The sequence below is a fragment of the Camelus ferus genome, chromosome X, assembly GCF_009834535.1.
Source record: "Camelus ferus isolate YT-003-E chromosome X, BCGSAC_Cfer_1.0, whole genome shotgun sequence".
In the NCBI taxonomy this organism is placed as follows: domain Eukaryota; kingdom Metazoa; phylum Chordata; class Mammalia; order Artiodactyla; family Camelidae; genus Camelus; species Camelus ferus.
The window spans coordinates 52,165,387-52,190,021 of record NC_045732.1 but is presented as its reverse complement, the minus strand read 5'-3'; the positions used below and the strand labels follow the sequence as shown (position 1 = coordinate 52,190,021).

Sequence of the window (24,635 nt, the reverse complement as noted above, 5' to 3'; positions counted from 1 at the left end):
GCCATTCTTTATATTATCCACACAGTGTAACTAAAAACAAGAGAATTCTCATCCTTATTACTTATATTAGAGGTATCTTTTTATTTTTCTTACCTGTATGGAAGTAATAGAAGCTGAATGTCCCTGAAGGACTGCAACTGGTGCACAAGTTCGAAGACACCACACTCTTACAACCTTATCACAGCTGCCTGCGGCAATGAGAGTGTTTTCGTAGTTAACAGCCATGTCAGAAATTTCAGCAGAGTGCCCTCTAAGTGTAGCAAGGAGGCGTCCATCGTCTGTTGCCCAAATTTTCACCAAACAGTCATCTGAACCCTATAATAACAACAGAAGGACAGAAGAATTTAATGAAGTAGAAATTTGCCCCCTTTCCCCCTCACTCGGAAAAAAAACCCCAAAAAGACAAAGGGGGAATTTGATTAAGTTACTTCTAAGCCTTTACATTTTAGTCTCTTTTCTTCATATAATATGGATCTAGTAGCAAATACAAAAATGTCCAAAAGATAGCACTCACAAAGCACTGTCCAAACTGATAATGGTATATGTGAAGAACTCCTCAAAACTACTAGCAATTCTGACAACTCAAAATATTTTAACTTACTTCTAAGTGATTTGGCATTAAGTGTCTCTGCCATTATTTTGATCCTTACACCTGATAGCATTTTTTTCTTAATTGCTTTAATATTTTTTCTCTACAAATACTTAAAACTTTAACCTAAAGTCCACATGCATTTCTCAGTAAATGAGGCTTTGTTAATAATCTTTGGTGAGAATATGTTGAATTTCCTATTGAGAATTTCAAAAGAGAGCTTTAAAATAGTAAAAAATCAATTCAATATGTGGTAGATGAACTATTTAATAATTATCTGTTTATTGAAAAAAAGAAAATCATCATCATCATCAACATCCAAATACTTACGTGATGCATTTGGAGTCATGAAAATGTCAATGGAAGAGTCTACAATGAACTCCAAAAGAAAATTATGCCATTACCTATACTTCTATGTTAACTTAGTACTGAAGCAATAAGATTAAGCCTTTACTTGGTAATATTAATGTATTATAATTTTGTACTCAAAAGCACATAATATCCAGTTAATAAAACTCCAATTTTAAAAATAATTAGTATTGAATTCAAAGAAAACTATATACAATAACTATAATCTTCATTACTGTGTGTAGTTCAACTATTTAACCATAAAGATGATGTAATTATTAATTAAGCAGAACTGACACCAATTATGCTGTGACAAATGAAAATGCATTTGAATAAATGTTCACTGAAATAGAATGAAATGAAATTGAGTAGATAAACTTGTTTCACATAAATTAATCACCTCAAGAATATAAGGCCTTCTCCAGATTTACTCTTTAAAAATTAGATTTCCCAAATGATAGAGCTTATTATAGTTAATCTGTTTAGTTATACAGAAAGAGAAAAGATTTTCAATTCCCACTCATCTTTTTTTACATTCATGTGTCTAAAAAGGATAAATTGCTCACAAAGCATAATTCAATGCCATAAAGCCTCACTTCAATTGTTGTAAATCTCTAATATGCTACAGTATCATAAATTTTAAACTCACTGTAAAAATTCTTCTCCCACTTCGGTCAAATGCTACACAGTAGACAGATGACAAGTGGCCTAGAATTCTCTTATGCATCTTAATGTGCTGGTAAGCAGATGAAGGGAAAATATGGCTGAAGCGACTACATCCGGTTAGTTGCCTGGCAGAGGTGATATTCACTGGAAAACATAAAACAGGAGATTCACTTCTTAAAATCTAAAAATGAAACCTACTTCATAAAGTTAAATCATGAATACTAAGATGAAACAAAACAGGGTACACAGACCACAGCAGTTCTACGCTGTGATAAGTCTAAATTCCATTATACATTTCACTAGTTTATGAACTCAAGTTCACTACCACAAAGCACTAAGAATACTCATCTTTTAAATCCCAGAAGTCTAATTTTCTGTTTGCCTTACTAGGGTTTCTCAAGTACATTCCCATTTCTTGGTACATTATAGTCAAAGACACTGTCACTTTAAACACACAGGTAAATCTTACTATAACATGAAGGAATTTTATAATAAAGACTACATTTGGTTAAGTATAATACATCTTAAAACTTATATACTTATATAGGGAATTTTATGAACTCCTATCCTACCTCCTCACACCCATCAACCCCATATATAACTGCCCTTAAAATTTCAAGAGTAATACAAGTGCTTTATACAGAAAAAGAGAAAGCAGCCCATGATACCACACAGGTTTTCAGTAATAAACAACCCTTTCTAGGCTTGTCTATAGGTTCTCCCTCGTTTTGATTTCAAAAACTAGACTTGCACTCTAGCTATCAATGAACTTTTGAGGCTTTATCTTCTATGAAGTTGGCTTAGATTCTGCCTTCTTGTTTGTTTTGTATTCTTAATTTTCTAAAAAAAAAAAAGGAAGAATAAAGCACATATCTGTACAATTCTTATCCAAATACCACCTGGATTCTACTCACCTCCCTAAATGAAGATGCTGTGACCTATGTAAAGATAAACAAGTACCCACCTGCTCTGTGAAATTACTCTAGTCTTCCGTTATACACTGAAAATATTTAACATCCCATCTACTACATTTTAATCAAAATATAGGAGACTTATAAACTCAAAGTGACCTTAAAGCAAGGCAAAATTTTATCATATTGCCTAAATAATATAGCATAAACAGTAACAGCTTTATGTTGAAGCAAGGCAAACTTAAGGCAAGAATTCAGTTGTAGCTAGATTAGTACAATTAGAACCATGTCACAATAAAAAAAATGAAACCTATTAACACCTCAATCTTAAGAGCAATGAAGTCTTTTTCAAGCAAAGGTCAATACACTGGCCATTTTTAACTTACAAAGTGACAAAAATGAATGATCAATAGCAAAATCCAATTTTGAATGCAAGTCATAAGAACGTATTAGAGATCTGAGTATGTTGAGATGTTGAGTAAATAATGGTGGAAAATCCATAAGCATCAGTACTAGGTAAGAGGAATTCTTTCTGGCAGTTGCTTCCCATTCCAACCTCTAAAAATGTCCACAACTCTAAGATGGGAAAAGTAGGCACCATAACTTTCATACTTTAGTAATCTTCCTTCTCCAGTCAAACATTTCTTACTGCACTGAGTTCCTTAAAACAATCCACCATTACTTCTACTTTGCTTTCTTACGTTCATACTTTGTAAGTAAATAGAGGAAAAGGTGTTTAAAGAAGAATTTCTCAACCTTGGAACTACTGGCCTCTGGAACTTGGACCCTGAATAGCCAAAACAATCTTAAGAAAGAAGAATAGAACTCAAGGAATCACACTCTCTAAATTCAGACTATTCTACAAAGCTACAGTCATCAAAACAGTATGGTACTGGCAAATAGATCAACAGAACAAGAAAACAAGCCAAGAAATAAACCCACACACATGGTCAATTACTCTATGACAAAGGAGGCAAGAGTATACAATGGAGAAAAGACAGTCCTTCAATAAGTGGTGTTGGGAAAACTGGACAACTACTTGTAAAATAAAATTAGAACATTATCTAACACCATATACAAAAATAAATTCAAATGGTTAAAGACCTAAATGTAAGGCCAGACACTATAAAACTCCTAGAGGAAAACATGAGCAGAGCACTTGAAAATAAATTGCAGCCAATATTTTTTTGGATCCATCTCCTAGAGTAAAGGAATAAAAGCAAAAATAAACAAATGTGGAACCTAAACAAGCTAAAAAGGTTTGCACAGCAAAGGAAACCATCAACAAAATGAAATGACAACCGACTCAATGGGAGAAAATAGTTGCAAATGATATTACCAACACGGGATTAATATCCAACATATATAAACAGCTCATACAACCCACATCAATAAAATAAACCACCCAACTGAAAAATGGGCAGAAGACCTAAAGAGACATTTCTTCGAAGACATACAGATGGCCAACAGGTACATTAAAAGATGCTCAATACTGCTAATCATCAGGGGAAATGCAAATCAAAACCACAATGAAATACCACTTCACATCTGTCAGAATGGCTATCATCAAAAAGAACACAAATAAAAAATGTTGGCAAGGATGTGGAAAAAAAAAAGTACCCCTGTACACTGTTGGTGGAAATGTAAATTGGTCCAGCCAATAAGTTCCAGATATCTAATGCACAGTATAGTGAAAATAGACAACAATATTGTTTTATAATCATCAAACTTGCTAAGAGACTAGAACTTAATTATTCCAACCACTAAAATGAAATTATAATTATGTAATGTGATACAGGTGCTAATTATCACTACAATGGAAATCGTATTACAATATGTAAATGTTATCAAATTAACAAGTTGTATAGCCTTAAATTTATACAATATTATATGTAAAATATATTTCAATTAAAATGTACACTAAAAAGGCTCTTTTTTTGTAAAAAGCATAGGCTCAAACAAGCATTTGATTCAACCACATGAAGAGACATTTGTCTACAGGTACAATTAGAAATTTAATATTTCTACTAATTTTCTGTCATGTGAAATTTTTCATTGAAATTTACATTTAAAAGGTAACTGATCTTTGTGCTCTTTAATCCTAGACATAGGAAATGCAGAAAAGCTACCTTTGGGTGTAAGAAAATGCAAACCTGCCATCTGTGACAATATGGCTGAACTTGGCGGACAGTATGCTAAGGGAAATAAACCAGACAGAGCAGGACAAATACCGCATGATTTCACTTATATGCAGAATCTTAAAAAAAAATATTAGTTGAATTCATAGTAACAATAAGTAGAATGGCGATTGCGAGAGACTGGGGTGTAGGGGGTGGGAGAAGATACTGTCAAAAAGTACATTCAGTTTTAAGATGAAAACATTCTGTAGACTTAATATACAGCTTAGCTACTATAGTTAATAATAATCTATTATATACTTGAAATTTGTTAAGAAAGTAGATCTTACGTGTTCTTATTGTACATACACACAAAAAAATGGTAACATGATAGGTAATGGACATGTTAATATTTTATTGTGGTAATCTTTTACATCGTAGACATATATCAAAACATCACATTGTACAACTTAAATGTACATAATTTGTATTTGTCAAAAATAAATAAATAAAAAGGAAAAAATGCAAACCAACACCAGTGAAGATTCTGAGAGGCTAATCACCATTTCTGAGGCCCTAGAAAGTAGTCTACAAGAAACAATGTTTTGCCTTTCTCTTTGAACTAGTGTCTGTTACAGAATCATGCTAGAGCCTGAAGGGACTTTAAAGATTAATTTTTAGTTCAACCACTCATTATACATATAAATAAACTACAATCCAGGTTGGTGAAGCAAGTTTTCTAAAGTCATACAGGTGATAACTAATAGAGAAGGAAGGTGCTTGAACTTGGGTACAGTGTCCTTTTTCTTACACCACAGCTGCCTCTCAGTTAGTGCTTTATGTTTAAATATATCAGCAATGTTTACTTCCCACCAAATAAAAGATACTGAGCTCAACTCCTTGTTTTTTTGGGTATCAAGTCACTAATCAATACAAAGAGGTAAATCATGAGGACATGTGTTTGAGGGGCAAGGAGGGCAGGGCAAAGGACATATACAATAGTAATCCTGTGGGAAAGTAGCTCAACAGGTGCTGGGAGAGTTGGTTCTTTCTTTACCAATTCCTTCTATTTTGGCAGAGTGATGTAGTAAAAAGGCAACATAGTATCAAGAAAAGAACAAGTGGTTTAGCTTCTTCCTTATCTATGAAATCTATAAAACAGGCATAATACTACCTATCTTGAAAATTAAGTGAGATGAATTTTGAAAAATGTCCAGCACAGTAGGTTTAGATTCTATGAGGTTTGGTTCCTATTTCTCTTCCCTTTCCTTTCCTCTCTGCAATCTCAGTGCTCTCACATTCCAAAATGGATGGGGTGGAGGGAAGGGGAAAAGGTTTGGTTGGTATTAGATCAGTTAATCTAATGATAGTGATCTCTATGCTAAAGAAAATAATAAAATATATAAAAAAAACATACTTTGCTGATCAGAGTTGACAAATAAATCCCTTATTATATAATAAAACTAAACACTTTTTAATACTTTTTATGTGCCAGGTACTATGTGAAGTACTTTATGTGTTTAACTTATTTAACCCTATGAAGTGAGTACTATTAATATCTACTTTTTAAATACATGGAAACTGAGGCATAAAGGGGTTAAATAATTTATCCAAGACCCCAAGCTTATTTAGTAAGCAGCAGAGCCAGGATCAAACCTAGGTAATCTGGCTTCAGAGGATGATCTCTTAACCAATATTATATAACAGCTTTTCTGAAAATGAGAGAAAAACAAATTTTAATTATCATTTGCCCCAATAGGTAAACTATGCTCTACTGACGACAATAGGTTTCACCCCAAACCTTAACTTCTAGCTCAAACCATCCCAGAACATAATTAGATCTGCCAAATCATCCAATCCCAAAACTACAATATAAAAAACCAAGATGGAGGATGTTTAAAAAGATTGAAAACTCTTAGAAATAATAGAGTTCAGTAAGGTAAAGGGAAATAAGATCAATGCACACAAATCAACTGTATTTCTATACACTAACAAATATGCAGAAACCAAAATTAAAAACACAATACCACTGATGGGGTAGGGCATTAAGAGGTATAAACTAGTATGTATGTATAAAACAAATAAGCTACAAGGATATATTGTACAGTACAGGAAATACAGCCAATATTTTATAGTAACTATAAATGGAGTATAATCTTTAAAAATTGTGAATCACTATGTTGTACACCTGAAATATATAATATTGTAAATCAACTACACCTTGATAAAAATAAATAAAGCATGAAAAAAACCACACAGAATACCATTTACAATCACTCCAAAAATTAAATACTTGTATATATTTTTAACAAAACATGTACAACATCTGTATGCTGTAATTATAAAATGCTGATGAAAGAAATCAAAGGAGACCTCAATATATGGAGACATACCAGGTTCATGGACTGGAAATCTCAACACAGTAAACATGTAAATTCTCCCAAACTGATTTATGGGCTTAATGCAATTCCTTTGAAAAGGTTTTACAGACATTGACAAGGTTATTCAAAAATTTACATGGAATGGCACTGACCCTAGAATGTTCAAAACAATCTTGACAAAGAATAAAGTGGGAGCGATTACGCTTTCCAATGTTAAGGCTTACTATGTAACTAAAGTAATCCAAACAATGCAGTACTGTAGAAGAGAAAAACACAGAGATCAACAGAACAGAACAGAGGACCAAGAAGTAGATCCACACAAATATTCTTAACTAATGTTTAGAAAAAGTGCAACTTAAATTCAATGGAGGAAGGATATCCTTTGAAACAAATGGTACTGGAGCAACTAGACACCCATACATAAAAAATAATGAACCTCCCCCTAAACTTCAAATTTTATAATTTAACTCAAAATGGATCAAAAATTAAATGTAAAAATGTAATACTATCAAGACAGGCAGAAAAAAGACACAAAAGAAAATCTTCAGGATCTGAGGCTAGGCAAAGAATTTTTAGGCTTAACAACAAATTCTGATATTTAAAAGGTAGAAAAGATATAGTAGATGTCATCAAAATTGAAAACTTTTGGTCTGTGAAAGCCTATGTGAAGAAGATGAAAAGGCAAGAAACAGAGAATGAGAAAATATTTGCAAATGACAGACATAGCCAAAAAAGGACTAGTATCTAGAATATATAAAGAACTCTTAAAGCTCAACAATAAAGAAGAATCCAATCAGAAAGTGAGTGAAAGAAACGAACAGACATTTCATCAAAGAGGATATATATACAGTAAATAAGCACAAGGGAAAGATGTTGAATTATCAGTAGCTATCAGGGAAATGCAAATTAAAACTACAATGATACATCACACTACATACCGATGAAAACAGTTAAAATATCATGACAATACTAAATGCTAAAGATATAGAAAAACTGGATAACTCATATATTGCTGGTGGAAACATAAGGTTCTACAGGCACTCTGGAAAACAGTTTATTTAGCATTTTCCAAAAAAACTAAACAGGCAGTTATCATTGATCCACAATTGTTTTCTTGGGCTTTTATCCCAGATAAATGAAAGCTTATGTTCACACACACACACACACACCCCAAAACAAAAACTAAAAAACAAAAAACAAAAACTTCTCCATGAATGCTCATAGCAGCTTAATTTGTAATATTCAAAAGCTGAAAACAACTCAGATGTCCTTCAATTGGTGAATGGTCAAACTGTGGTATAACCATACCACAGAATACCACCCAGCAATAAAAAGGAATGAATATTGACATATTCAACAACTTAGTTGACAAGACTGGGACTGGAGTCAGGCAGGAATTGGGTAGTTGTGGTTATATAAATCTTGTATGTCCCATATCTAACCAAACTGTACTAGTAATCTCACCTCCAAAATTTTACTTTAATCAATCTAGTTATCTCCGTTTCTATTGCTAGTGCCCCCACACTCATCATCTCCTGTCTAGATCTGCAGTAACAGCCTTCCCTCTGGTTTTCCTGCCTGCCTCCTCCAGTCTCTTATCTTCTCCAATTTACCCTATACTCTGCCACCTGAGATATTTTTTTAAAGTAAAAATCCAATAACAAAATTTTCCTATTCAAAAGTACCCAATGATTCTTCAGTAACTATAGGATAAACTCTAAATTCATTAGTGTAGAACAGGAGTTGGCAAACTAGGTTCCATGGACCAAATTCAGCCTATCACCTGTTTTTTGCAAATACAGTTTTATTAGAAAACAACCATGCTCATTCATTTATATATTATCTAGGGCTGTTTTTACACTACCACAGAGTTGAGTAATTGCAACAGAGAGCAAATGATCCAGAAAGCCAAAAAATTTTACTATCTCACCCTTTATCCAAAAGTTGTGCTGACTCCTGGCACGGACAGCTCAGAATAATTGGGCCCCAACTTCCCTTTCTAGTCTCATCTCATCACAAACTCTAGGCTCTTGTTATAGCAAACAAGCAATTATCTTCTTAACAAAACCACTACTCATTTTTTAAGGGACTGTACTTGATAATAGTTGGACCTCCAAGTATATTGAATAAAATGATATCATTTACCAATTCCCACCATATTCTCTTATGTCTTATTTAAAACACACATAACAATGTGAAAACTATGATTCTAAACATAAATCAGAGGCTGGAAACTATCTGGGAAAGTGATAACAAATATGAGTAGTATACATAGAGCACCTACCTTTGTTTACAAGAGGTTCCATTATGGCAACTAGGAAATATATATTACTTATTTGCTGAGAATTTTGTGGAAAGGGGACTGGATTTGAAGACAAAGAACAGGTCCTGAGACTTAAGTTTAGATACTAAAATAGCATCCCACTAGTTTCATGTGAGCTAGATAATCTTTTCATTATGATAACTTGAATAATAGATCTTTCATCTTCGAGTCATCATTATCACTATCAACATTATTATCAGCATATGTGACCCACTATCATACTTACAAGTTACATTTGCACAACATCTTAAGCTTATAAAGTAATTTCATAGACATCTCATTTGAGTTCACAGTAATCCTATAAGATTTGAAGGCAAGCATTTTCTTCTATTTGTAAATAAGGAAATTAAAGACCAAAGAAACCAAGTGTCTTGCCTAACATCACAGAGCCAATAAATGGCAGAGCCTTGGTTCCATCCAGGTCTCTTGACTCTAGTTCAGTAGTCTTCCTACTTTTCAATGCTGTCTATTTAATGCCATTATAGAAAATACAATCTACTATGAGCCTGAAATAAGAAATAACGTTAACATCAAAAATTCTACAATATATTCCTCAATCTTCCCTCTGACCACAAAAGACACTGAACAAAGTCAGCAAGGACTCTGGTGTCTAATAAACTAGGTTTTATTGGAACGTTTATCAGGATCTAAAGAGTATTCTGAGATGGTCACATCAGAGTTGTTAGACCACTCTTCTATTCTATTCATTGTCTATTTACAGTGAAGAAAAATCTGTTTGTTTTAAAATTATTTTACACAGGCATGGAATTTTGAACTGGTGTCAGAAAATGTTTCTAGACTAAAACAATGGATTTTCAATTTAACAGACTAAGAACATCCAGAAAAACCCTTAAACACAATAACAAATTGTTCTATGTTGACCATGTGCTTTTAAAAGATTTATAAGAACACATGCTGAAAGAATCAAAACCTATCCTGGACTGAAAGAGTAAATATCAGCTAGGATTGAAAAAGAAAAAAGAAGCCCTGCAATTAATCAGGCTGGGAGGACAGACACAGATAAAGCCAGCAGCTAAGTTAACAGGAAACACTGTTTTTCCCAAGGTCATGAAGCAGTTGTAAAATATCATTAACATCCCCTTCTTTGGGTGATTACTGCTTTCTTACCAATGATGCCCCCATCCTCACTTTGCTATTTTCATTTATTACTGGAGAGAGATGCCCAATTCCTAAATCAGCTGCTTCATGACAGCACCCAATCCCAAGGTAATTCCCACTTCTCTCAATCTGCCTCAGAAGCAGCCAACAATCCAGAACTAATTCTGGCTTCCATCAGACCATTCTCAGAATTCTTCAGTGGTAAGCCAAAACTTAAAAAAGACACTTTCCTCCTCCCTGTTATCCAGAGGCCTTCCATGGTCCTTAGGAGTACAGTCCCTCACTATGAGTCAATAAATCTTATTTTGTCACACTATAGGCTTCTTCCTGGTGGTCTCTACTTGATGAGGCTTTAACAAGGTAAATTATTTTCAATAACCCTACATATTCTGCAGTTTAGTACAGACAATTGTCCTCCTCCCTCCAAAAAAAAAAAAACAAAAAAAAAACCTTGAACCTAAACCAGAAAATCACTAACCACAAGAAACTTTAACTGTCAATAAAGATGAATAACTCACTGAATTCTACTGCTTATGTCACAATAAATATCTGATCAATGATGCTATGAGATAATAGTACTTAACGAAAGCCAGGTAACTACCACATCTGCTGGGAAAAAGAGTATACCATCAACTTGGCATCAAGCTCCAGATAAAAACCAGAAGTGTACTAGTTGGTGATATTATTTGATTTTTAGTACAAATGAGTCATACAACTCTTGAGGAATTTTATCTGTCACCTATAATCTAATAATATGCTATATAAAGTGTTCATGAAACCCATGTATAATTTGCTAACTTCTAGTTTTTAAACTTTAATACAGATTATATTAAAAATAGAATACTTCTAATTCTTCTGTGAATGGCATTGAAAGACAAATTGAATTAATTGTTTTAAATATAGATCAAGGTAACTTCCTATCTATAGAAGCCATAAACAACCCAGAGTTTAAAGGTGCCTCTTTCCCAATAACACTTTGGAAATAGCAGTTCTAGCTATTTTAAAGAATAATCTCAACCCAACTTTGCTAGGCCAGCCTTACAATTGGAATGAGGGACAAAGGACATTATTACCAAAAGTATGTTCTAATATGATGTCTATAACATCTAGAAGAAATGTTTTAAAATCCACTAAAACAAATTCATAACAATAAAGCAAAGTTTTGACTAAGAAATAGTAGCTACACAGGTACTGCAAAGACAAACCTCAGGAATGTGGGGTTGAGGTAGAGTATGAAACAGGGAGAGGAGTGTTTCAGAAAAAGCTTAAGACAATCAAAAACAGTACCAGGCTCAACCAATAACTGCTAACCAAATAAAAGTCTTCAGGCTGTATACACACAAAGCAGAAAAGACTATTGTTCACAGATCAGGCTTCTTACACCATACTCATTACCATCAATATCATCTTTAAAAACAAATGTTTTTTCAGGAAATAAGCTGTATTTAAAGAAGGCTAAAATATTCTTGGACTAGTCTTTTCTCTTTTACAAAAAGTCAATTGATCAACACCTGTAGTTTTATTTTTTTTTTATTTTAATCAGAAAGCAGAGTAGTAGCATATGTACAATTTTCTAATTGGTTAAAATGCAGTTGAACATATCAATCAGCTCTATGAGTAGAGAGGACAATAGCAGACCAAGAAAATACTGTACCAAGAACACTGGAAATTCACCCATGAAATTCAGTGTCAATTCTAGATTTATAATGACTAGTAGTGCCTTCTGTGTGAAGCTTGGTTTGGAATTTCCCCAAAAGGCTCTAGCAACAAATTAATATAAAGTCTTGAAAGAAGCCAGGAAAAGAGCAAAATTAATTTTAGTAAAACCTGAAAACTGTAGTAAAAGCACAACAGAATTATTTCTTTCATAGATTTGATGCTACTATGAATCAAATTATGTCTCTGAAAACTTAACCACACAGAGTAACAACTTTACAGTGTTTAAGGCTGATGCCATTCCCACCCCATAACACCCATCCACAGTATAATTTAAACAAAACTAGTAAGTCCTACAGGCTATTGATATTCATGGTCACTGAATGTCCTATTGCTAGGATAATATCAAGTAAGATATGGCAAAAAAACAGTATTTCTAATTCCATTCAGCCTGTCTAAAGCTCACTTAATATAATTTAGGAATAAAGATTCTAAATTTTTATTTTACTATCTTCTTCTAAACCATTTAACTCAATTTGGTTATTACACACAGACATTTTAGACTGCTTTTTCCTCCAACTAAACAAATCTGGAACTGTTTTACAGCTTCCTTTTGGAAACTATAAATATAAAGTTCTCTTTCTATAAGGTATTGAGTAAAATGTATAAAACAAATACTAAAAGTTCCTTTTAAAATACGTTGCTGCATATTTAAAGAAAAAACTAAAGAAATAACAAAGAGTAATGAGGGAAGAAAAAATGTTCATAATAGTTATGTTCATATAATAATGTTCATAATTAAACAGAAAATTTTTTTCTCATTACATTTTACATCATGATACTAAGACATATAATACAATCTGTTTTCTTTCAAATAAAGAAACTAAAATTATTAATCCTAATATGAATACAATAATGATTCCAAAAATGGATACAAGGGGCTAGAAACTCATATGAACTATATAAAACCATATAAATGACTTTAAAAGGGATGCTTCCGTTTCCATGTGGCAGTAATTATAGCACTTCCATTCATTTAATATTTAGTGAGCACTCACAATTTAGCACATACAAAAGACGCTGAGTTTATATTTCAGTTCTAATTACTTGCAGGTGTGACAAGAATCCTTTGCTCCTCTCCAGATACAAAAAAAAGTAACAACTTTAGAAGTAACTTGCTTCATGCACAATTATCAAGTACAAAAAGGAGGAAAGTAGAGGGATGTAGAGAACAAAAAGCAAGGCCTGCCTGGCAAAAGTGTGATCCATGGGCAAGGGATGAGTATTACATAAAATTAGAGAGATGATGACAAATAGTTCTGGCGGAAACCCAGTCACTTCAGCCAAATAAAAAGTTTAAAAATTAGAGTACTTTCTTTCAATTTACATTTACAGATTAACAAGAGGCAGATTTTCCACCTCCCAGTGAATCCTGGCTTTAAGTGTGACATATAACAATACAATGGCCAGTAAGTCAAGAGCCAGTCAATGCTAAATGGAAGCTTATGGCAACATATACATATTAATTTGGCTGTAGTGTTAATGAAAGCCTCCTGAGCTTTATAAGGTATAAATTACAGGCCTACTATGTAAATTATAGGACACTGGTTATAGGACATTGCTATATGTCAATTGTACTAAAGATAAAAGGGAAAAAAAGGTTTAGAAAGTCTTATCGCAGCATATACTTAACTCAGTTTAGAAATACAAGCATGTACATTTGTTCCTTGCGTATAAGTTAGTCTCAAGCTAAAATGAACAAGCCATCATGCTGCCATTTCTACAGATAATTTTATGAAAACTGTTTAAAATGTGATAATTAGGACAATTTCTGAAACTTCTACCATGATAGGTAATAACTATAATACTAGTTCTTCCAAATATTCATTTCAAACAGACATGACACAAATTTTAAAAATTACTTCTGTACTGACAAACTAGCTCATAGCAGAGTTGTGTTTGTGTGAAATTTTAGTTTCAAATTTTACTGTAACTACTACAAAGTTTCCAAAACAACTACTAATTTTTAAAAGGATAAAGAATTAATATGTAGTGATTATAATGCAAGATCTCAAACAATATTACAAATATTAATTACATAGACCCCAGGATTTCTTTGAGTGGCATTAGGTATTAATATTGTTTTTAATTTAGTTCAATTTTATTCCTCTGAATTAATTTTAGCACAACATAAAACCAACTTGATCAGTCACGTATACAGCTAATGAAGTGACATGACTGGAGCTTAGACCTGTAGTAATGTAAATATAGGCATCTTTGCACCTGCCCTACAGGAATTTGGAAATTCACTCTTGGTAAACTTAAGTAAACATATATTTGAAGTATTACAGTTGTTGGTCTGGAGAATGGAATAGGGGAATTAACTCCCAAATTCCATCCCCATGCTCCCTTCCCTCCATTTCATTAAATTACTAACTATCATTGTTGATTAACTGCACAAAAGATGGGAACATTTGAATAAATAATCCAATATAGTGGAGAGTCGAAATAAGGCCAGAATTTTATTGGTTTTGGCCAAAAACAACTGTAAAATTTTCAATGGAAAGAAGTGGTACAATATGATCTTTAAAATGAGTTACTAAGATCACAATAGGAAAAGCTAAAGGTAGTTTCTAAGTACAAAAACAAGAAACATTCCAGGTTAAGTATATAAAGTGAATCATTAGTCAATATATTACTACCAAATTATGCACCTATCCAGAGGGCTGCTTACTGGTTCCCACATTGGTCTAAATCTGCACTGTATATTAGCCATATGTGGTTACTGAATGTCAAATTACTTAAAATTCTATAAAGTTAAAAATTTTATTCCTCAGATACAACAGCCACACGTGACTAGTAGCTACTGTTTTGGATAAATCCATTATCGCTGAAAGGTCTACTGAGTAGCACTATTCTACATAAAATACCAGTTATATGAGCCCCAAGAAATAACTGGTACAATTTCATCATACTGAATAAAATTTCATATGTGGGATATATCTATTTATGATAAAAGCTCTACACAAAGTATGAACAAAAGGGAACATCTTCAACCTGATAAAGGGCACCTACAATCATACTTAATCATGAAAGATTGCCTGCTTTCCCTCTAACACCAGAAACAATGCAAGGATGTCCAGTCTGACCACATCAATTCATCACTGTACTTGAGGTATTAGCAGGACAATGCAAGAAAAAGCACCATAAGGCAGACAAGAACAGAAAGGAAAAAGTGAACCTGTCTTTATTTGCAGATAACATGATCATCTACATAGAGAATCCCAAAGAATCTCAAAAAAAAAAAAAAAAAAGCTATTATATCTAGTGAATTTAGCAATGTCAATATGCAAAAAAAAGAAAAATCCGGTTTCTATTTACTATTAACAGCAACTGGAAACTGAAATTTTAAAATACACAATTTAAAATAGAATCAAGAATCTGTAAAATTCTTTGGGAAAAATTTCACAATAGATGTTCAAGACTTGTACACTGAAAACTAAAAAACACTCCTATAAGAAATTTAAAAAGACATAAATAAATGAAGGATTATACTATGTTCCTGGATTGGAAGGCCTAATGTTAAGATATACATTTTCCCCAAATTGATCTATAGAGTCAATGTAATCCCAAGCAAAATCCCAGTCGCTTTTTTTATTATCAAAATTGAGAACCTAATTCTAAAATTATACATTGCTGGTGGGAATACACAATGGGATAGCCACTTTTGAAATAATTTGGCACTATCTTAAAAAGTTAAACTTGCACTTATCATATGATTCAATAATCCACTACCTAGGTATTTACCCAAGAGAAAGGAAAACAGATGTTCATGCAACAATCTGTACAAGAATACTTATAGGCCTTTATTTATAATAGCCCAAATCTGAAACAACCCAAAGGTCCATCAACTGATGAATGGACAAACAGACTATAGTATATCCATACAACAGATTACTACTTGGTAATAAAAAGGCATAAACTCCTGATATGTGAAATGACACACATGAATCAAAAAAGAATTAGGTCTAAGTGGAATCAGACACACACAAAAGGCTACATACTGTATGATTTCATTTAGATGACATTTCTAAGTAAGTCTGAAGTACAGTGACAGAGAGACAGTAGTTTCCAGGGATAGAGGAATAGGGGATTGACTGCAATGAGGCATGAAATTTAGACGTTGATAAAAATGTCCCATACTTTTATTGTGCTAGTGGTTATACAAATGGATACATTTGTCAAAACTCATTGAACTGCACACTTTATAAATGGAAGAACTTTATTTTGTATGAATCACACACCATAATAAACTTGATTTAAAAAATAAAAGTAATGTGGCTAATCCTTTATCTTTGGAGTTCTGTAAGTATAGATCAATTATACCAAAGAACTATTGGTAACACCTGATGATGAAATGGTTTAGAAACAGACTGTTTGGAAGGCAAGCAGTACAAAGTACTCCAGTCACATACTTCTCTGGGCTTTGGGATTTTCTGCTGTAAACGAGTTTACAACCCAGTTTCCCAAATTTGTTCCTAGGAAACTTTCAGAATGTTACAGGTATTCTGGGAAAAGGGTTTCCACTGTCAAATTACTTAAAAAATACTCCCCATAAGGTGATTCACAGTGCATTTTAGCATATGAAAGCATCTGAGCAGTCCTACATGCATTTATTTCTTTCTATATTTTTTTGAACTCAGTGTTTCCCACATTTACTTGACAAAAGAACATTTTTATCAAGAAATAATGTTGCTGAAGTTCTTTCAAGTGCTAAAAATCTTTGACAAAACTTTAAAGAGTTACCTTCACGATTAAGTTTTATTTATACTGGGAAACTATAAAACTGATGGATTTTAAAGTAGCTACAGAGAGCTGTACCCCACAATGAAAAAACTGCCTCATATAACAAATTTTAAAAGACTTCCTGGGGGAAGGGTATAGTTCAGTGGTAGAGTGTGTGCTTTGCATGAATAAGGTCCTGGGTTCAATCCCCAGTACCTCCATTAAAAATAATAATAAAATATAAATGAACCTAATTCCCCCCCAAAAAAAGCTTAAAAACAAGTAAATAATTTAAAAAAGATTTCCTATGCATCATATTTACTCTCCTAGTCAATTCCTCTGAGTTTTTATCAGCTTCTGAATTCTAAATATTTAAGTAAATCTTGACTAGTACATACTACATGAAAATATATCATGACTGAACTATCTCTATTCTAATAGCTCCTCCCCAAATAACATGTAAGATTTAAGAATGCGAAAGCATCAATGCCAGGGACACTGAAATTCCTAAACAATTACTATCATGTATAACAAAGTGATTGATTTTCTGGTCAAGATGGCAGAGTGGTAGGACTACGAGCTCGCCTCTCCTCTCGACTACAACAAAATCACAACTCATGGCTAAACAACCATCAAGAAAAAGACTGGAACTTAACAAAAAAGATCTTCTGCAATTGGAAACATAAACAGGGAACCACAGTAGGACCGTAGGAGGAACGTGCTCATGATATAATTGGGCTCCATACCCAATAGGTGGGCGGCCCACAAGCTGAAGAACAGTTAAGCCTCAGAGGCCCTCCCACAGGAGTGAGAGCTCTAAGCCCCACATCAGGATCCCCAGCCTGGAATTCCAGTACTTGGAGGAGGAGGAGACCCGAGGACATTTGGTTTTGAAGGCCAGTGGGGCCTAGCTCCAGGAGCCCCATGGGACTGGGAGAAACAGAGACTTCATTCTCTTAGGAAGCATACACAGAATCTCAAGGGCACCGGGTCCAAAGGCAGAGGCAGTGATTTCATAGGAACCTGGGCCAGAACTGACTGCTGGATTTGGAGGGTCTCCTGGGGATGTGGGGGACAGCAGTGGCTCACCCAGGGGATACAAATGATGGTGTTGGACATGCTGGGAGTATTCATCTACATGAGCTTCCCTGGAGGCTGACATCTTGATTGGATCATTAGCACCAAGACCCAGCCCCACCCAACAGCCTATAGGGAAGCCTCAGGCCAAACAACATACAGGGTGGGAACACAGCCACACCCATCAGCAGACTGCCTAAGCCACAAAGGCCTCTAGACAAGGCCCTACCCACCAGAGGTCCAGGATCAAGCTTCACCCAGCAGTAGGCAGGCACCAACTCCTCCTACCAGGAAATCTGCATAAGCCTCTAGTCCAGCCTCACCCACCAGGGGGAGATACTAGAAATAAGAAAACAACAATCCCAAAGCCTGTGGAAGAAATCCACAAACACATAAAAATATAGACAATATGAGGCAGCAAAGGAATATCTCTTAAGCCAAGGCACAAGAAAAAATCCCAGAATAAGAAATAAGTGATAAGGAGATAGGTACTTTAACTGAGAAAGAGTTTAAAGTAATGATGGCCAAGATGTTCAGAGAACTCAGGAGGAGTATAGATGCACAAAGTGAAGTTTTTAGCAAAGAGTTGGAAAATATAAAGAATACCCAGAGTTGAAAAGTAAAATCACTGAAATGAATAACACACTAGAAGGAAACAGGAATAGACTAAATGAGGCAGAAGAATGGATCAGTGAGCTAGAAGACAGATTAGTGGAAATCACTACTGCAGAACAGAAAAAAGAAAAAAGAATAAAAAGAAATGAGGATAGTTTAAGTGAACTCTGGGACAACATGAAACACTTACATTTGCATTATAGGGGTCCCAGAAGGGATGAGAGAGAGAAAGGACCTGAGAAAATTTTTGGAGAGATCATCAATGAAAACGTCCCCAACTTGGGAAAGAAAACAGTCACCCAAGTCCAAGAAGTGCAGACAGTACCACACAGGATCAACCCAAAGAGGAACACAGCAAGGCACATAGTCATAAAATTGACAACAATTAAGGATAAGGAGAAAATATTAAAATTAGCAAGAGAAAAGTAACAAATCACATACAAGGGAACTCCCATAAAGTTACCAGCTGATTTTTCAGCAGAAACTCTAGAAGCAAGAAGGGAGTGGCACGATATATGTATAGTGATGAAAGGGGAAAACTTAAAACCAAGAATACTCTATCCAGCAAGGCTCTTGTTCAGACCTGATGTAGAAACCAAAAGCTTCACAGATAAACAAAAGCTAAAAGATTTCAGCACTGTCAAACCAGCTTTACAACAAATGTTAAAAGACCTTCTCTAGTCATCAAGCCGTAACAAAAGAGAACAAAAAGAAGAAAGAGGGAAAAAACAGACCTACAAAAGATTGCTTTGGCTGTTCAACATCTTATGTGGTTCCTTATAAATTTTGGAATACAATTTGTTCTAGTTCTGTGAGGAATCTCATATTTTGACAGAGGTTGCACTGGATCTGTGGATTGCTTTGGGTAGTGTGGCCATTTTGATAGTGTTGATTCTTCCAATCCAAGAGCACAAGAAATCTTTCTATTTCTTTGTGTCATTTTGGTTTTCAGAGTATACGTAACCTCCTTGGTTAAGTTTATTTCTAGGTATTTTAATGCTTTTGATATAATGGAAATGTTTCTGCCGGTTATAATATTCTGGTTTTTAAAGTGACAAAAAAAAGTGAAGGGCCACAAATGGCAAAATATCCTTCTTTCTTATGGGTGAGTTGTACTACATTTTATATATATATATATACTGTATATATATATATATACACACACACACACACATACACACACACTGCATCTTCATTATCTATTCAACTATTGATGTACACTTAGGATGCTTCCATATTTTATCAATTATAAATAATGCTGCTATTAATAATAGGGTGTATGTATGTTTTTGAAATAAATGTTATTTTCTGGTTGGCTTTATTCCTTTGATAACAATGTAAGTTTACAAAGCTAAAGTTCTAAACATTCTTCAAAACAATGAACAGTACATATATGTAAATTAAAATATATATGTGCAGCAAAAAAAAAAATGAGCTATCAAGCCATGAAAGACATGGAAGAAATTTAAAAGACATATTACTAAATGAAAGAAGGCAGTCTGAAAAGGCTACAAACTGTATGATCCCAAACAAATGACATTCTGGAAAAGGCAAAGCTATAAAAACCATAAAAAGATTGTGGTTTCCAGGAGTTTGGGGAGAGGGAGGGAGGGAGAAATAAATCGGTGGAGCATAAGGGATTTTCAGGGCAATGAAATTACTCTGTATGATACTATAGTTGTAGCTACATGTCATTATGCATTTGTCAAAACCCAGAGAATGTACAACATCAAGAGTGAACCCCAATGCAAACTATGAGTTCGGTTGATAATAATGTTTCCATGTTGGTTCATCGACTGTACCAAATATGGCACACTGATGAGGGATGTTGAGGGTAGGGGAGTATATATATGTGGATGGGGAGGGCTATGTACAAACTCTGTATTTTCTGCTCTATTCTGCTGAATCTGAAACTGCTCTAAAAAATAGCCTATTAATAAAAAAAATTGATTAAGTCAGAATGTAAAGCATTTACTGTACAAAACCAGTAGAGTTTGAATGTATATGCATAGTAGAAAGAATTTTTGAAAAGAAAAGGAAAGAGTAAAGAAAGATTGAAAACCTAATACTGTAAAGGCTGCTCTTTAGCACTTCACATGTGACCCCTGAAGGAGTATAAAGCATTACAAGTAATGTTGAAGGATGCCAAGACGGTGGAGTAGAAGGATGCTCATAGCTTACCCTCTCCCAAAAATACACCAAAACTCACATCCACAGACTCACTCAGCCAACCAGAGCACCTGCCTAACTCCAATAGAACATCACCCTCTTAAAAAGATAAACACGCCAAAAATCTGGTAAAAGAAAAGGAAAAAAGAAAGAAGAAAAGGCAAAACAGTGTGGGACAGGTCCCACGGGAAGGGAGCGGCAAAGGAGGAATAGCGCTCATTCACTGGCTCTCTCCCTGTCGAACGGAGAGGCCAGTGAGACAGAGGGGGAGCCTCTGAGGCTCGGATCTATACAGAGCACCCCTTGACCAACAGAACTAAGTTAAATGGGCACAGAGGTTCCCTGCAACACCCAGCCCGAGACGCAAGCCAGCAGCTGGGGAAATGGGACAGGCTGCCCGAGCCGGGCAGAGGACTGGGGCTGCTGCACTGTTGCAGCCCCAGGGTACTGCAGGGTGCTGCGCGCTGTGGATGAGTGAGTACACAGGGCAAAACAATCTGGGCCTTCCATAAAACAACACGGCTGATGTGCCCTGGGGGAAAGGGTGACATACCCCCATCACTAGAAACGCACTGAAAATTTTCGGGAGAAGAGAGGCAGGGCTCAGGCACAGCTGCCATATCCTTCAGCACTTAGAACCCAAGCAGGGTCGGGGTCGAAACCTGAATCCATCCCTTAGGGCTTAGCAGTCTCAAAGGCCAAATGAAGACTTGTTTACAGCAAGAGGCAGATAGGATCTTTCTGCCATGGTACCTCAGAGAACTCACGCAACCAAGACAAACAAGGAGCTGAGTTTTGGCACAGAGCAGGGGTGGGGCTGTTCCGTGGTCTTCCCTGAGCCCACCTACGGAACACTGATCATTGGCAGAGTGGGCAGCTGCACAGAGCAGGGGAGCAACCTGAGCCGGGAGAGGGTAGGTGGACACCCGCCTTCCTGGCAGGAATGCAGCACCTGACCTCGGTGCTAGGAGGCGGGCACCTTCCCCGAGCTCATTATCTGCCTGCAACATTGAGAGGGGGAATGACCTGCCTGCCCACCATGAAGGAAAGCAGCACCTGACCACAGTGTTGGGAGGGGTTGTGATCTGCTTCCCGACAGGCACTGGGAGCAGTACAGATGAGGGATACCAACAGAGGACCTCTGGAAACAGCAAGCTGAGTTAGCAAAACAGGGCGAAAACAGAAAGACTTCTCGATAAAATCATTAAGAGCACACAGTCTCCATGAAACATCTCACCATTTTTTTTAATCTTTTTTTATCTGTTCTATTTTCTATTACCTTTTTAATTTTTACTTTTTAAACACTTATATATGCTTCCAGTTTTAATCCCTTTAAAATTTTTCTTTTCAAATATTTTTATTATTGTTGTTTTTTAAAAACCACCTCATTACATTTTTATTACTCTTGGTTTTGATGTCCTCTTATTGATTATACACAGGATTCAAAATTTTTTTTGCTCTTTTCTCCTTTTCTAAATGGTTTAAAAGACGTCTCAACTCGAATGCTATTCTGCTTCAACTTACTCTTCTATTTTTGATTATATACTGTTTTCAAACCTTTTTTCCCCTCTCTTCTTTTAAAATTATCTTTTCATTTTATCTTTTCTACTTTCTAGTACCTCTTTGTTACTTTTTGAACAATTGTATATACTCCTAGTTTTAATCACTTTAATATTTTTCTTTTAAAGTATTATTATTATTATTCTTAAAAATCCACCTGATTTCATTTTCATTTCTTTTGGTTTTGATCTCCTGTTATTGATTATACACAGGATTCAAATACTGTTTTTGGATTTTTCCTTTTTTAAAAGTTTTTACAAAGACATCTCAACTCGATTGCTAGTTTGATTCAAATTGCTCCTCTATTATTGATTATAAACTGTTTTCAAACCTTTTTACTCCCTTCTATTAAAATTCTCTTTCTCTTTTTTTTAAGTTTTATTCCCGCATAAGCGATAGATACATAAATAAATAAACTCCTTAAGGACCAAAATAGATAACTGATACTCCAAAAGCCAAAGTGCCAGAGAGATATGAGCAATATGAAGAAGCAGAGGAACCACTCCCAATTAGAAGAGCAAGAGAAATCCCCAGAAAGAACAATCAAAGAAATAGACACTGATGGCCTACTAGATCAAGATTTCAAAAAAGGACTGATCAAAGTACAGATGGAACTAAAACAGTATTTAGAGATATAAAATATGTCAAAAATGAAATTGAAGATATAAAGAAGACCCAAGTAGAATTGGTAAACTCATTGGCTGAGTTAGAGCTGATCTAAAGGCTGTACAAAGCAGACTAGAAATGCAGAGGAATGAGTAAGTGACACAGAAGAAAGGACAACATAAAGCACTCAATCAGAACAGCTGAGAGAAAAACAAATATAAACCAATGAAAACAGTATAAAGGACCTATGGGATAATATAAAGCATGCCAATTTACGCATAATAGGGGTTCCAGAAAGGGAAGAAAACTCAAAGGGGATTGAAAAGGTATTTGAAGAAATCACAACTGAAAACCTGCCAAACTTAAAGAAGGAATCAGATATCCAAGTACAGGAAGCTCAGAGGGTCCCAAACAGAAGGAATCCAAACAGACCCACACCAAGACATATCATAATCAAGATGGCCATAGTCAAGAATAAAGAAATGATCCTAAAGGCAGCAAGAGACAAACAAAGAGTGAGTTACAAGGGAACCCCCATAAGGCTCTCAGCTGATTACTCTACACAAACACTACAGGCCAGAAGGGAGTGGCAAGATATATTCAAACTCCTGAATGAAAAGAAGATGCAGCCTAGGATACTTTATCCAGCAAGGCTATCTTTTAGAATAGAAGGAGAGATAAAGAATTTCACAAACAAGTAAAAACTAAAAGAGTTTAGCAACACCAAACCCATGCTAAAAGAAATATTGAAAGATCTACTCTAAATAGAAAAGAAGCAGGATGCTATACATCGGAAAAACTTATAACTGGAAAGGTGATAACTACAATGAATTACAAATAGAATAAACATGATATTGTAAACAAAGATATCTAAATCATTAAGGGCGGGAGGGGAAGCAAGAAAAAATACAGTAACTTTTTTTCCTTCTTTTTAAAATTTTTTTTGTTCTCAATAGGATGGGTCTGAGATTATACTACTATCTAATAAAAAACTTCTAGTAATGGGCCAATAGATTTACAAAAAAGGGTAACCACAAGCAAAAACTTAAAGTCACTCACAAATACTAAAAAAAAATTAATGATAATACTAAGGAAAATGACCAAACCACAAAAAGGAAGAAAGAATAAAGAAGAAATACCAAACAAACTGCAAAAGTAAGTTCAAAATGGCAATAAACACACATCTATCATTAATTACTGTAAATATTAATGGACTAAATGCTCCAATCAAAAGACAGAGTGGCAGACTGGATAATAAAGCAAGGATATCCAATATGCTGCATACAAGAGACCCACTTTAGGGAGGAGGACACATAGAGATTGAGAGTGAAAGGATAGAAAAGGATATTCCATACAAATGGAAATGCCAAAAAAGCAGGTGTTCCAGTACTGATTTCAGACAAAATAGACTTTAAAACAAAGGCCATGAGGAAAGATAAAGAAGGGCATTTAATAATGATTAAAGGCGTGATACAAGATGAGGATATTACACTCGTTAAAATATATGCACCCAATATAGGAGCACCTAAGTACATAAAACAATTACTAACAGAGATAAAGGGGGATATTGATGGGAATACAATCAATGCTAGAGATCTTAACACCGCATTAACATCACCAGGCAGATCTTCCATACAGAAAATAAATAAGGCAATGGAAAAATTAAATGATACAATAGAAAACTTAGATTTGGTGGATATTTTCAGAGCATTA

The 24,635-nt window shown here is 34.7% G+C and overlaps 1 protein-coding gene across 4 annotated transcripts in view; it reads right to left on the bottom strand.

Moving 5' to 3' along the window:
* Nucleotides 1-24,635, bottom strand: part of BRWD3 (bromodomain and WD repeat domain containing 3) — a 120,347-nt gene that overhangs the window by 77,916 nt on the left and 17,796 nt on the right. For all 4 annotated transcript variants that reach the window (XM_032474383.1, XM_032474384.1, XM_032474382.1 and 1 more), the window contains exons 7-8: nucleotides 1,587-1,747; nucleotides 94-315 (exon numbers count right to left, since the gene is read on the bottom strand). In XM_032474383.1, coding sequence (XP_032330274.1) covers nucleotides 94-315; nucleotides 1,587-1,747 — 383 coding nt within the window. The remainder of the gene's footprint in view (nucleotides 1-93; nucleotides 316-1,586; nucleotides 1,748-24,635) is intronic.